The sequence below is a fragment of the Geospiza fortis genome, unplaced genomic scaffold, assembly GCF_000277835.1.
Source record: "Geospiza fortis unplaced genomic scaffold, GeoFor_1.0 scaffold84, whole genome shotgun sequence".
In the NCBI taxonomy this organism is placed as follows: Eukaryota; Metazoa; Chordata; class Aves; order Passeriformes; family Thraupidae; genus Geospiza; species Geospiza fortis.
In genome coordinates, this window is record NW_005054363.1 from 832,412 (window position 1) to 848,502 (window position 16,091).

The 16,091-nt window shown below is 38.5% G+C and overlaps 1 protein-coding gene across 1 annotated transcript in view; it reads right to left on the reverse strand.

Annotated features, from left to right (window-relative positions):
- ABCC4 (ATP binding cassette subfamily C member 4) overlaps window positions 1–16,091 on the reverse strand; it is a 125,522-nt gene that overhangs the window by 17,530 nt on the left and 91,901 nt on the right. Inside the window, exons 26-29 of the mRNA XM_031059556.1 lie at window positions 13,499–13,654; window positions 9,476–9,565; window positions 8,825–8,997; window positions 2,505–2,610 (exon numbers count right to left, since the gene is read on the reverse strand). Of these exons, the coding sequence (XP_030915416.1) occupies window positions 2,505–2,610; window positions 8,825–8,997; window positions 9,476–9,565; window positions 13,499–13,654 (525 nt within the window). The remainder of the gene's footprint in view (window positions 1–2,504; window positions 2,611–8,824; window positions 8,998–9,475; window positions 9,566–13,498; window positions 13,655–16,091) is intronic.

A 16,091-nucleotide genomic window follows, 5' to 3' on the forward strand; every position in this document is an offset into this window, starting at 1 on the left:
TTGTTTGAAAAATAAATTACTCATTATTTGTCAAAAGACAATTGTTAATATTTTGACTGCCAGGTTCTATCTTCGTTCTTCTTCCTTCACTTTTTAAAAAATTTATCATGATAGCAAACAATGGAGATTTGCGATGGCTTTTTTAATAAGGCATTACTGCATCTAGAAGTCTCAATTAAAAGAGAAACAAAACCAGGATTTTTAATAACACCAGGTACTTTCTTTGTGGATTTCTGCCTCTTGAAAAAGAATTTGTATCAAGTTAAATTTGTGAATTACTAAAACATACCACTGACTAAGCAAATTACAGAACACACTAAAAGCTTTCTTTAGCTAAGTCTTTTCAATTTTTGTGATATTGAAGTAAATAATTAATTTGTCAAGAATGCTGATTTTATTAATAGCCCTTATTAATGAATAGTTAGTCTTCTAGAGGAATATTCTTATTCTTGGCATTTTAACATGTTTTTCTTCCAAAATTCTGCTTTATTCCTACTAGGAGTTACATGACCAAGTAAACCAAGTAATTAAGTGTAACAGAAGCACACCTGACATAACTCTGATCATTCTGAGATAATGATTCTGATTTGCCTCTAAGCAGAATCAATAACTGAGTAAGGATGTCAAGAAAACAGGATTGTTATGAAGCTACATGTCAGTTTCCTCTTTTTGCTATCAGGCTTCTCACCCTCCTCCCTCCCCTAGTTTACAGAAATCTGGAAGATCAAAATGGAGCAACACAAAAAGATGAAAAATATTTAGAAGTTACTACTGACTCCAGACTCAAAGACACATCTTGCAAATCTCTTTCTTAATAAGCTAATGAGGCCAAAAGCATTAAAGACTATTAGACAATTAGGAAACTAGAAATCTTAATAGTGATTAAACTGAAACAACATAAGGGTAAGAATAATGTATGGACACTTAAAATGCAATAGAGCAGCTATGTGGTTGGCAATTATCCTCAGTAGTTTGGGGGAAAGGGTGATTTTTATGCTTTGCTCCAACAATTTTTGGCATAAAAAGTAAGTAAAACATTTCATTTTCACTGCAACTTCATGACATTAAAGGTAAGCTAGAAAAACATCTTTGTGCAGAGAGCATTCTGTGCCTAACATGTTAATGGTAGTTAACGAACCAAAACCCACAGAAATCCCTTTGGACAGCTAACAAACACACACAGCTATTAATTAGGTCACAGTTGTTTCCTCACAAATCTTTTGTTCATTTCAGTTGTAGAAAACACCAACATATCCATTAGACCTGTGGGGAGGTATTCACCAGAGAAGAAAATATTTATTTATTATACGTTAAATGCTTGCAATTACATGACTACTTATGGCAGTTCTGCTGGTTTCTCTCTTTGTAAGTAAACTATAATCACTGAGCTCACAATCTATTCTATTCCTCAGAACACCACTCACCTCAGCAGATGGAATTGTTTAATTTTGTGTAGTTCAAGCAACCACTGTAACTCAAAGATTTTTAAATGTTTTGAGAATCCAGCTTAAAAAAAAAAAGGAAACAATTATGTTTCGCTTTCATAAGACAGAAGTTGAGAGGTATTTTTTAAGGTTACCACCAAGAGGTGAAGGTTAATTTCTGCTTGAAGTCCAGTTAAAATCTGAGTTCCACTTATGAACACAGTTTGCCCTCTATGCCAGTTATTTCATTAACCAGCTGTGAAGAAGATGCTTGCAAAGGGCTCATGTTCTTATTGCAGGAAATTGTAAAACTGCAGGCTGCACATTATGTCAAGGACACAAACCAGGTGGATCTTCTCAGAGCCTAGGGAACACCACTGCCTTTATGAAAATAATCAGCAAGTATTTCCTAATTTCTATGCACATACAGAGCACTGTGGGGCAGACAGGGTGGCAGATACAGTGTAACATTCCTCTGTTGGGAGCAAAGATGGCAGAGGCTGATGCACTGGTAGCACTCCATCTTCTCTGTTTGAACCTTTCCTTGGAAAACTGACCATGTTCACTACCTCACCAGTCTAGCCCTGTGTCTCCCATCACTACCTTTGCCCCAGGGCAGCTGCTGCCTCCTTACCCCCATGTCTCCTGCCCCAGAACCTCCACCACCTCCTCCTCACACACCCCACACCAGCTATTGTCACTGCCTCCCACTGAGACTGCATTAATACACCTGGCTGAACCCAGCTGACTGTCCAGAACCTCATGGGTGTGACTTCACAGGCTCCCAGTATTGGCACAGCTAATTTGCTCAGGTCTCCTGCTGCACCTCACCTGCAGTGGGTTCGTGCCTTGAGGGATGGCAAACACAAGGCCAGAGAAAGCAAGAATTCTTTCCAGGCCATTACATCTACAGTTTCATGAGCTGTGAGTTACAGTAGCTAGGATAATGAGGTTCACTTGGATAAGTCTAACATATGACTTACACTCCTACCCACTTTTGGATCAAAATGAATAAGAGTCAATAACATTATTCTTCAGGAAATAAAAAACACCAAACAGTGAAGCAGTTAACTGTCTTACCATAATCCTATCACTGTCAATAATGGTGTTCAAGCGGTGTGCAATGGTCAGCACTGTGCAGTGAGCAAAGGTCTCACGGATCGTCTTTTGAATGAACTCATCTGTTCTGAAACACAGCAAGAGCAATGCAGACAAAAATAAGATGTTTGCATGGATAACTGAATGGCAGGCAGGTTTTATGACTTCATCAAACATGACTGGATAGAAGGAAATATGTTTCTAAAGTTATTACAGAGCTTCTTCCTCTTGTTATACCAGATGATTTGGAGGCGTATCATGAAACATACTCGAAAATTTACCCTTTCATACCTCATGAGGAAAGGGTTTCTTGTAAGTAGAGCAAAAGCTTTCATTTCAGGAGACTAATTTCTCAGACTTCAATTAGAGAAAAGGGAAAACTCTGCAGATTCAGATAGTTCTACTGATTTCTACACCAAAAACCACTGTTGCTCTCTTTCAAGATTTAGTTCATGCAAGCAGTGAAGAAAAATTGGTCAAAGTACATGTCCCTCACTGCAAATCATCTGAAGAACAAACACAAGGCAGCATAGAACTAAGGTTCTTGATTTCAAATGCAAAAGAAGATTAATTAGAGAAGATGGTTGGTAAATGAAAATAGAACTGGAATAGCTCAAGAACTTGAATACTGAAAAAACCCCAAACTTGGCATACCCTGTAAATCAAAAGCATTAACTGGAATGCACAACCCAAAGAAAGAGATAGAAGATTTAAGGTTAAGGGCGAGCCTGTGGTATGAATTCACACCACCTAAGAAAAGGACAGCAGAAGGAAACATAAGACTTGTAAAGAATGAAAACTAAGCCAGAGCACAGACACTGAAGTACAGGGCTGAAGTGAAAACTGTCACAAATAAAGTTGAGAACTGTGAAAAGGAAATAAAATTATACTGATAGGCAGTTAAACACTAGAATGTTCTTTAGCCGTGTAAACGAGCAGTAAGGCAAAAGATGGGCAATGCTCATGGAACTGAAGCTTATTGAAGTAACTAACTGTACAAGAGAAGCACTAACACCACCTAACTTAGAGGACACCAGTCAGGCTTATACGTGGAGATCTCTACAGTCCCCTCTTAAGTCACTGAAAGGGAAGGGGCATGGCTGGAAGGTGAATCCAAGGACCTGGACTAGGCAGCCACCTGGTGCTGAATGCCCTCTAGAGGCACCTGACAGCCCGCACTGCACAGGCAGCCTTGGGTCCCACCAGCCAGGCCTTGTGAGTGCTCACATATTGCCCACCAGCATGCAAAAAAACCCCAAAAGACAATGCATAAAAAGGAACAGAAACCAAAATTCTCATCCAAGATAGAAGGATGACATAAAGAATTCACAATATACTGGCATTAGTTGAACCAAGGAAGTTCCAGCCAAGAAGTCAGGCACTTGAAGGCAGAGGCCTCATTTCCAGGATTTCTATTAAAACATGAATTTGTTATTTTGTATATATGATGACTGGAGAAAAATAAAATGTGCAGATTAGGTTATAAAAGACAAAGGAGATATCTTAATAAACTAGAATATTTAGGCAGACATGTTGGCTACAATCAATTGCTTGCAAAGTCCTAATTCTTCAAATTTTTAGAAGTAATGGGAAAATAAAATAAAATACATAAAAACACATAAAACATATCTTCCTCTGATTAAGTAGTATTTTTTTAGATAGAAGTAGTACTCCACACTGAATCTGTTTGCACATTGTGACTATCTGGTATCACTTCATGAATTATGCAAAGAGAATTGTTCTGAGGCCATCATGCCAGGAGGCACCAGCAATAAGAAGTGGACAGACAACTTTGGAAGAACAGGATGACTTAAAGGAATGAGGTCACTATTATGTTTCCTCAGTAGAAAGTATAAGTTCATGCTCTGAAGGATGAACATAGCATCTGCTACAAGCTAAGTTGAAGCAATCAGCATGACAAAGGAGAAGACAGATCCTTGCTGATGACAGGAAGAATCATCTGAGAGAAGGAAGACATAAACAGTTAAGTAAGAATTCCATGCATTCTAACTGTTACCTTCATCTGCTGACAGAAACATTTAAGCTCTCTCATGAGCTTAAGAGAACTGAGTTCTGGACCACAGTCTGAGAGGCTTGGTCCTTCTGCTCCTACTTCCTAAAAGAAGCTCAAAAACAAAGTGGGAAGCAGGTGTTCTTCACAACTCTTTTTGAACAAAGGCCAGTAAGCAAACAGGGGAAGAGACAGGAAGAGAAGTCAGGTGAGGGGCAGGCTCTTTCGTTCTGTGTTATCTCCTTAAGAAGAGGAAGTTGTTCATCATGTTCCACATCACAGCTATACCAGTCCTTTCACCTCAGTGTTAATGAATGTGTATTTGTTTGCTCTCTTCTCATCAACGCCTCAATAACCTGACTACTCTTACCTCCAAAAGGAAAAAAAAAAGCAGGGACATCCATGAAAACACTCACTATGGAACAGTCTTATAGACACAGCAGGATGTGTTCTCTGCAATGGTTGAAATAGCAGAACAGAAAATATTCAATATTCAATACTCAATAGAATTGTGTAAAGAAAGCTTTTTTCTTTCCTTATTGTCAAGCTCAAGGTGAAGTTTTCTGCAAAGCTACTAGAGAACATGAGAATCATAGCTGGCTCAGGAACTTTGGGAACAACTTTACAAAGGGCTTAAAATTATTTGTAACTCAAGTTATTCCTACTGTTTTCCAAGAGTGCCTCAGCCTTGAATACCCCTGTCCTCTGCATTAATTTATATTATCTTCTTTTATTACATGTCCTCTTTATAGCACTACCTCTTCCTACATTTACAAGAAAAAAGCCATTCATTCTTAGAGAGATACTATCAAACTATTATCTTAAACAGGTATTTCTTGAACACAAGCTTATCACTAACAAGAAACTGCTGTCCATATTGTGGGCGTGACAAATGTTCTAAAATGAGACTTCAGAGTAATCAGGAACAGACTTAATAGCTCCATCTTCAAACATCACAGTACAAGATCTCATGCAAACGTGTCTGCTGACTGACACTTGGCTATATCCTCACCAAGGTTCATGGCAGATCTTGGAGCATAGTTTTTGGGACAGCAGGCAGAAGCACGATCAGTAACCTCCAGAAGAATCTCAGGAAGAAGCTAGGGAAAGCAAGAAAATCTAAAAAGACCAAGAAAAGCATCTGTATATAGAATTATGTGCTGACAGAGTGTAGAGAGTGTATCACATACCAGTTAGAGCTAGATCTACCAAAGGAAGCATAATTTCTGTCCCTTTTTCAGGGCATAAACGGACTCTTAGTGATGTCTACCCACACTGAGCAAGTGTCTAGGCAAGTGCCAAGTGATTTCATCACCCACCTCAGTAGATCAAACCCCATCGTCTTTCAGGCACATTAAAAACCAAAGATGCAACCTGAATACCAAAACCAGGGCTGCTGGATGACAAAAACCCAATCCTAATCTGATTATATAAAAATGGGAACCACAATACTCCCTACTGCAAGGAACAATACAATAAGAAAGCACAAAATGGTGGTACAGCTGTCCCACAGGCACCACAGGCTGAGGATCTAACACCAAGTTTCCCAGCAACCCAAGATCTGGTGTAACCTGAATTAGTTGACTGCGTAAAAAGAAAACTATCTGAAGAGGAAGAATAAATATGATCTGAATGCGAAGCAACCAAGCTGCTGAAAGGAAAACTAGGTAAGTCATTAGTCTAATGTCCTCCTGGGATTGTCCTGAAAGGGTATCACACTACACAACTCCTGAGAGGCTAAGAAAATTTCTCCAAAATTTTCAGTTAGCAGTTAGATGTAATAAAAGGTTAAATCTGACAAGTTTAAGACGGCTAATGAACCGAACTATGTGCAATGGCTGGTTTTACTACACTCAATGAACAACCAATGTAAAAAGATGTCAGTGGTTTGCTCCCCAAAAATTTTTTTCTCTATAAGCAAAAATATGAGTTAACACAATTAAAACAAATTCAGTATTTTTAAAAAGTCTCAGTTACTAATGGTTTTGTTTCTGTGTATCATCAAAGCAACTACATGAAGATTTTAAGCTCTTCTGCTCCAGATTTCACACAATTTTCCAGAACACTTCAACTGCTTTAAAACTAGACTCTATTCTTAAGGGTAAGAATGGACCAAGAAGATAAAATCAAATTAAATGTCTATCAGTCATCACATAAATCATGCAGATAGTCTGACTTAGGGCAACCTTCTTTATGGCAAGCTCCTCCTTCCCCCCAAAAAGCACTCACACCTCTGCCACATGCAGAGCAGGTGGCATCTCTGAGGAGCAAGGGAGAAAATGTGAGTACATATGCAAGCTATGACATATGAGGAGGGAGAAGATGAACTTCAAATTCCTTCCCTTCACTCCCAGTAGCAGACAAGAATGGTCTAGATGAGCTGAAATGTGGTGGGGAGCCCCTAGAGCTCAGTCCCCTGGGGAAGGTACAGCGCCCACCACACAGTGGGCCACAGTGCCACCACTGCCTCACGTCACCTCACCCTTCCTTCTCCTCCTGCCACCCCTAACTCTGCCTTCTCACACCTGCTTCCAGGGTGAACTGCAGAAGGGACATGGTGGCAGCAGCAGTTGAGGCTGCCGAGGGAGAGAGATCAAGAGCCAGAAAAACAAACAAAAAAAAGAGAAGTATCTCCAGAGGCGGAGGCAGCTCGCCATGGTCTCCCATCTCAGGTACTCGATATGATGTGTGCTTGCCACCAAGTGAGAGACAAAGGCGCCAGGTATGGGGGTTGTGCATCAGAAGAGGAGGAGGTTTTCCTTACACACCAAAAATGCCTCCTAACTGCTCAGTTAAGCAACCCACATCAGCATTTCCTGATGATCATCCTATCAGATTGCAGAGCTAAAAAATACTTGGCTCTAGTTATACCAACACATTAAGGAAAAGGTAATAATGACTGTAATGCAAACTGAATTCAAAGAAGAAGTTCCAAGTTATTATTTGTATTGTTATGCCTAGAGTTGATACAAACAAACATTTACCTTATTATAATATATATTGCAGCACACATTAATCAAGATCAATTAAATAAATGGATAGTGCAAGTTGACAACACACATGTGAGATGCCAAAACAGGGAGGATGAGTAAGATGGTATTAAATTACCACTCCTATGATTAATCACAGTTAATCTATCAAAGCTCAGCCAAAAATAAACTAAGAGTTAAAAAAAAAAAGAAAAAAAAAAGAGAACCCCTGGAAAGGGACTGCACTTTTCTACAGGTTTTAGAAATACAGTCAGCTGAACTGTAAAGCTACACCAGTAGGGCACCACTTTTCCCCTGAGAAGATGTTAGAAAAATGAGTCACGCCCAGATGACATACAAAATCCTTCATGCATCTGTTTGAAGGACTTGCTGTGTTATTGTCCTCTTTGGACTTTGAGTTCTCCCTCAAGCCATGGTTTGTTGGAACTATATATTCAGCTCAGACTAATTGATGCAGTACGTTTGCAGTATTGTTTCCCAAGTATTTCCACCAGCACTTCAAATGTTTCAAAAATTAACAGTGGGGGTACTTAGCTATTGGAACAATTTAACAGGGGTTGTCATTGATTTTTTTTTTTTGCTATTGAGGTTGGATGTTCTTCCAGAAGTACACTCTAGTTCAAACAGAAATGAATTCAGGAAAGTTCTGCTGGCCTGAGTTATACAAGACAGAATAATGAACTAGTGAGTCCATCCTGTAGACTTCAACATTTCCAAATCTGTTCTGCAATTCCTGTGGTGTTTAGGACAGGTTACCGTCTGCCCCTGCCCCTACTTTACCTCTAACTTACAACACCAGCATCTGAGCCATCTGAAAGGACAGCAATTCACAACCAGAAGTATCCGGTTTTGCTTACAGCCATTTTTCACCTTTCTAGTTTTAGGGGGTTTTGGGAGTAAGATGAATGAAATCTTTTGTATTTATTTATTTCCAACAAACTTTTCTTCCAGAAGTCAACAGAACTCAACTTGTTTCCTGATGTTACAGAGATGCATTTTCAAGAACGTTCTTGTCTTCTAATCTATGGCTGCAGGACAAATAAACTTTGAATATTAATTTCCCTATTCTATGGAATGCACTGAAATTAGGGATCTTTTGAGTGCTTAGTTTATATCATCTGCTCCATAGCCAAAGCTCAATCATCCTGTTTGGAAAAGACAAAAGTGATGGTATCATCAAAAACATGAAACAGCAATACAAAGTACATGAAATATAAAGCATTTAAGTTCATCTCTACAGCAGAGACGAATGTATTAGAAGAGAAACCAGCTCATTTTCATATGACAGATTTTTTTTTTACCTTGGGTCCACATTTGCTGTTGCTTCATCAATGATAAGAATACGATTTTTTTTTAGAACTGCTCTGGCAAGACACACCAGCTGTCTCTGACCAACACTAAAATTAGATCCAGATTCTGCCAGCTGTGTCTCCATTTTGTTGGGTAGATCTTCCACAACCTCCTTCAGTTGCACCTGTTGACATGTCAACATATTGTAGGATGAGTAACTCTCTTTTAAATCAGCTATTGTGTGTCTGATGACACAACAATAAGTATGCAAGGTTTGCCTTTTATATTCTGACACAAAATGAGTAAGTGCCAAGTTGGATTACAGTGTGTGCCAGTTATTAGAATTCTAAAAACATTAAAGCACGTTGTTAAGAATCTATTAATGTTCATTAAAACCAAGATATGAATCAAACTATAACTAAGGCATCATCCCAAAGGATAATTCTTTCATAAAAGACTTTATATAACAATACACATGCCTGCACACACATGCACACACACATACACAAATGCACATATGATAGTGTACTTTTTTCCATCAACACCTATACCTTTATCAAACCTGATGAAAACATCCAAAACCTAACACACACAAGCACTGTAATATTATAGTTACATGGATTTTAAATACCAGATGTATATTATTAGATTTAGTAAGTCACCTCTTCCAAGGCGTTCCACAGCTCTTCATCAGTGTATTCATTGAAAGGATCTAAGTTTTTCCTCATAGTTCCAGTGAACAAAACAGGCTCCTGAAACCCAGTAAAATCAGCATTCCACTATAAATACAGGTTTTATATTGCAATAGGTAATTTAATGGTAATCACAGCTAACCTTTATCAACAATAGCATAGAAATATCCAACAACAAGCTATCATTTTTGAAATGCAAAGGTGTACATTACAACTGCATGCTTAAGAGGGATGGGAGGGGGAGGGAAGGCAAGTGTTCAACTACTCTGTATGAAGATAATTTACCAAACAGGACAGGTCTGTTTGCAAATTGCTGTACACAGTTATGTCGGTACTTCAACGGGCATTTACATGCCACCGTTCTGATGCCACAAGCTATATATATACTTCTATGAAATCGTTGCTATCCTCATGGTATTGTTAATGAAAACCAACAACTAGCACTGTCAATGAGCTCACACTCCTAAATTACTTTTGGGCAGTTTTGAAAACCTGTTTTTGAAGTACATAAACCAGAGAGGAATCAAAGAGCTTACAATGCCTTTCTGGTTTTCCTTCTGTGTTAGGCTGTGGGTTTGGTTTTTTTTTTCATTTCATACCATAAAAGGCCTTTCGTTGTACCATCAGGGCTAAGCAGGAACAGCTTTCACAATTTATAACCTGAACACATCTATACTGCCACAGCACTAAAGCAAACTTAGAACTGGAGCACTGCTGGGCAAAGGTCTCACTCAAAACACACCAGGAGTCAAATCAGTACCTTCTCCCCTTCAGGTACCAGTGAGGTAAGAATGTGGTCAAAGCAAGTTTTGTTCTACTTCAGTTCCCAGTCAGAGCAATAACAGATAACACATCAAACTGGCACAAATCAAATCACACTGAAACATGTAGTATTTAAGAATTGGGAAGAGGACTTCTGGTTCAGAACTCCTTAAGCAACAGATCAGTCCTCAGTAATGCGAGCTGCCAGACCTGGGAGTCATGCACTGACACGACTTTAGGGCTAAACTTATCTTAATACCACACATAAAGACAAAAACAAGTCAAAAGTTGTAACAGTGCTAATCATAAATGGAGACCATTCATCATGTTGTCAGTTCTCTTTAAATTGGGGAAATTTTAGGCAAAATGCATTCTTTTTTTTTCTTTCTCCCCTGGGAAATAAAATCTAACTTACACTGGGTAACTTCAGCTTACTCTGAGATTAACCTGTCATGTCTTTCTCCCCATCTAACCCTAGTGATGCCCAGCTCCAAAGGGCTGCAGCAAACTAGAAGAGAATTCAGACCATAACCCTTTTATTGTCTTTGAATTTCTAAACCATCTGAATGCTATAAAAGAATTAAAAAAGACAGAACACGCCATAAGCAATACAAAAGAAGATATACATTTCTTGATATAACATGCCAATTATTTGAAAGTATCTACTGCAATAGCAATGTCATTAAAAACTTGCTGAATGAGCAAAAGGGTTTAACACAAAACATTTCCAAACCAAAAAACAATTTTCTTCAAAAACACCTAGAAACTAATTTGTTTAACACCACACATTTTAGTACACCACTTGGTGTATTTTGAAGGTATTGTTACATTTATTTTCCTTTTCAATCCAGTTTTATAGGCTGGCAAAGAAGAGGCTGAACCTATAAAGTGTTCACAACTATTATAAAAGTCCTAACAACAGACATGCACTGCAACAGAAGATAAGGATATTTTTTAATTACCATTTCTGACACAGATTATTATTTAAAACAGTCTGGTTTATGAGAGGAAAGCAATAAGACTAACCTGTAAATAATTGTTGTAAAAATGCTTGCAGTCAGAGAGGCAGACAACATTTGCATAGAAAAGATTTACAGACACAACCTTTACACAGCTCCATCCAAGCAAGCAATTAGAAGCCTAAGCACATTTTTATTTCTCCAGGTAGGTATTTAAACTCACGCACAAGAAAACTTCAGTCTTGCCTCATCACTCTCTAGGAATGGTTCTGTTTAGCATGTTTTATGTTGCAATTCTAATAAGCATCTCTCTCTCTGGTTTTTCAGCTGCCCACTAATTATGAAGATATTTGCTGCAAAATAATTACCTGATGTTACATTGCTATTATTGACACTACTATTAGCACAGCACCAGACAATGCCTATCATACAGTTTACCATAGCAGAAACCTGATTCCTTCCTCTTCTTCTTTGTACCACCACTTGATAGTTTTGCATATTGTTAGTAGAAACAGCCTTCCCTTACACACCAAAAAAACAACAACAAAAAAAAAGCTACCTGCTAGCCTTTGGGCACTCAAAACTTTTGTGACTATGATGCAAACCTTATATAAATTTGACAAAAATCACAGAGTTTCAATGGATTAAAACAGTTTTGAAACTATGTCAATAGACCTGTGTATGAAAAAAACCTCACATGTATAATTGAATGCGGTGAACTTTGAGCAGCTGCATCATTCAACATGCAGAAACTCTATTTCCGTATTTGACCTGCAGTTTTCCTGTCTCAGCATTCTATTCTGTTCAACTGGGCTGAATTCTTCAAAATGAAAAAATCACCCACAACAGCTATGGGCAAGGCTTTCAAAAAGCTGTAGACCTTGAATGAACTGACGATCATCTGTTTTCACGAGAAAGGAACGCTACACACAAACAAAAAAATGGAATTTAAATCCATATAAACTTCTCTTTACATACAAAAGATGACTAGTTCCAGTGAGTACTGCAATAACAAAGCCTGCAGCATGCAGAAACAAAAAACATCCTGCATTAGGCAACAATCCAATTGCTGGGGAAGTACCTATTTTTAAATTTTTTTTTCAATAACATACCTGTTTCTTTTTGACTCCTATTCTTTGAGAAAAAAAAAGCCTCATTACCATTTGTATTAGATTCTCAACTTAAAGAAATTAATACACTCTGACTGCCACCCTGCCAACAGACTAGCACACATTCAGACTTAACTCTAAATACAGATTGTGTTATAACATAGAGAGATCTGAGAAATAATGCAAAACATGGCAAAAAAATTCCTCTGACTTACAGTCTACCCTTCACTCTACCTGCCAGAAGAGCACAGATGAACTACTTTCCAAAATATGACTTCACAATTGCAGCATGTGAGATTTTCACTCTTCCTCCCTCTTCACTGGAGAGCAAATGCCCAGGGAAGAGACCAGAGCTGTCATGAAACTGTAACACGCACAGACTTTGCCTCCTAAGTTTTAAGGTTACACATCACCCTTCTCTGATACAATGTCTCATGAAATTAAGACTCTAAGAGAGAAGACCTGTGACCCACTGGATTTCTTTGAACAGCCTTTCCTCTACCCCAGGATGAGAGATGAGGCTATTTCCAACACTTCCCTATTGGGTTTTTTTTTCCTGTACTGTGGCCTTTCTTGCACTCAGCTTCTAAAATTCATCAAGTTTCATTTATTATGGGTTATAATGACCTACTCTTCAGTCTGCTCCTATGGTCTTCTCCGGTCCAACCTTCTCCAAATAAAGCAAAAGCTGGTAGCTCACTTCTAGGTAGCACATTTGCTCCTTCTAAATCTAGCACCACTCAGTTTGTACAGGGATGACTGGAGAGGTGAAAGTGGTCTTGCAAAGTCCCTTACTAAGGAAGCATCAAGCAGGAATTGCTGCCAAAGGATCAAGTGACTTCAGAGGACTGCTGAGGATCGGTATACACTTACCAGATTTTCTCCGCTTTTCCACAGACTATGGGAGGACAGCATACAGCTAACACATAGATATTCCAAAGGAACAGACAGGGTACAAAACTGGGAAAAAATGTTCCAGTCCCCAAAACTGATTCTGTTTATCTTAAAATAATCAAGACCTTCCTCAAGTAAGAATAATGCTGAGCTACAGTTCCTGTTTCTACTGCATTCAGAGGTGCAGGGGGAACACAACTCAGCAAAGCACTTTAAACACTATGGTATTATATTCAAAACATCCATGGCAAACCAAGTCACTCTCTTACTTGAGGTATAATTGAGATTTTCTTCCGCAAGTCATGGAGTCCCAGCTCTGATGTCAAGTACATATCAATCCAAATCCTTCCTTCAGGTTCTGCCAATCGAAAGAGGGCTGCTATCAGAGAGCTTTTCCCAGCTCCGGTTCTTCCCACTATTCCAACCTACGGAGCAAGCCAAGCCTGTACCATTAAACTGTGAGCTTTTCAGGAGAAGTTAATATGTCAAGCAACATTTTTACAGCATCATAGGATTTGCAGTAGAACATGCACCAAATAAAACTTCTTTGTAATTAACATTCTTCCAAGAGGAAAAATCCTCTCCCCTTAAATCGGTTTGGATTCAGGTGACATTTGTATACATGACAATTTCTTGGATCATATTCAAAGGTGAATGATTTCCCCCTAATGTGTGGTGTCTTGTGTAAACAATTTAAAGTGGCTCAATGCATACAGTAATGTGATTCAAGGCTGCTTATTTTTATACTAAACTTGGTTTGCTGGGTGATGTTAGGCAAATCATTTCATGCGTGCATCTACTACTCAACCCCAAAAAGGAGCCCATAAAGCACTCTGGGAACAATGTACTCCAAATTTAAATAATTGAGACTGATTTTGGTTAGTTATAGTTAAGGTGAAGTACTTTAAAGTAGCATGATTATAAACTGTATCCATACTTCAGACATCTTCAGCAAGCATTGAAACTACAAGGCCATGACATCAAGCTGAAATTCCTTTTCAAACAGAAGAAACAGCAAATAATAAAATCACAGAGATTCAGGGTTCTCTTTGCTCCCAAACTAAAACTGGAAGACATACACAATGTGAAAAAAAAAATAAAGCTTTCAGAAAAAAGAGACAATGAAAAATATGGGATTGATAGCTTTAATGACAAGGGGATAAGATTGAGAAATATTTCTTCTATTTTAAGTTTTTTTTAATGTTGTATTCGGATAAAGAATTCTTAGAGAAAAACAGTGTACAGTAATCAACTGTATCAGAGAAGATAATGGGTGTAACCCTCTACACAGATCTGATCTGGCAGAATTTGTTATTTCCTGCATTCTGTTCTAGTCCCTACAAGTGCAACACAAAATTAATATGGGCTGGAGATCTTGATTTGATGGGGAAGGATTTATGAGGATTAAACATGTATAATATGGCTTGGTGAAGTGATTGGGGTGCAGAAAAGAGGAAGAAAGATGAAAACATTCTTGAGTGTACATACAGACACCAGAGGGCAATTACCTACTGCCTGAGACTCACATGTATGCAGTAATGCCTGCTGAAATGAAATTCAGCACAGGAAACTGCACCAAAGTGCAAGGAGAAACTTTCAGTCAGAGACACTAAGTTCAGACAAAACAGCAGTGCCCACATTTGATAAAAAATACACAACACACTAAAAAAGTACACTTCAAGAAGCAACTTATGCTGCATAATCTAAAAGATATTTTCTCCTTCTACATTCTGATTTAACAATTTCATCCAACAATTCATTATTGTACTACTGTATATAAACTAATTAACATTTCTACAGTGCTTTTTATTGAACAGACTAATTTAAGCAAATCTGTTACAATAAATGATCAAATGTTTAGTACTCTAAATTGTATCACTGAAAAAATGGAAAAATAGTTCTGAATAGATAAACTGCAGCTCAGAAAGAAAGTGCTGAATAGAGAACACAGACAATCAGAGTTGTGAAAATGAAAGTTCAATTGTTCCTCTGCAAATGTCAATATAAAGTATTGTATCAAAGATATAAAGAAAAAAAACATACAAAATACATTGTATGATACTTAAAATAAAAATGCAGCTGCTCTGCATATTGTCAAAATCCCACTTTTGGTTTGGCATCAAATGAAAGGACTACGCTCTTCAACATTTAGAAGAATCTATTTGCATCTTTGGTCCAATTGACTATACAGGCTGCTGAAAATTGACAGGAATTTGAAAGAGCTCTCAGTATACACATTATCAATTTTTTGAATACATTTTATTCTTCACAGGCCCACACTCACAGGCAGTGCAAATACAGCAGCCACCTGCAAATGGAAGCGGCACCTATCAGGAATCACAGGGCCAGGACTGTGCTGCCTGATACAAGCCCAGTGCACACACAGGAGTACACCTGCTACGCTGGGCTCATCATTACTCAAGTGTCACTTGTACTTCACAGCAGAGCTGCACAAAAAATGTGAGATTTACAGCATGTCAGCCACTCCACTGAAACTGCCCATGTCTTTGTTATCCCTCAGGCAACCTCCCTTTCGTCATGGGAGCACAGTTGCCATGCCATAAATCTACGTGTGCACCTTCCCGACTTTTTCATGTAGCCTGCAGATCCAGGAGCTGTCAGGAAAAGGTGCATTTAACAATATGTTAGCCAATAAGCATTCATGAGCTCCCTGAAACAAAGATGGTGTGTAAAACCCAATACTACACATGCTAACCTTCCCCTGCTGCAGCTATAGTAGCAGAGGAGGTTAATCCCTGCCAGCTACGGGCACAGCAGTTTGTGTCTGCCTGGTCTGCTTCTGCCAGACCACACCACTTCAGCAAAGATGTTTAAAACACACTGTCCTTCCTGACCTGCTTT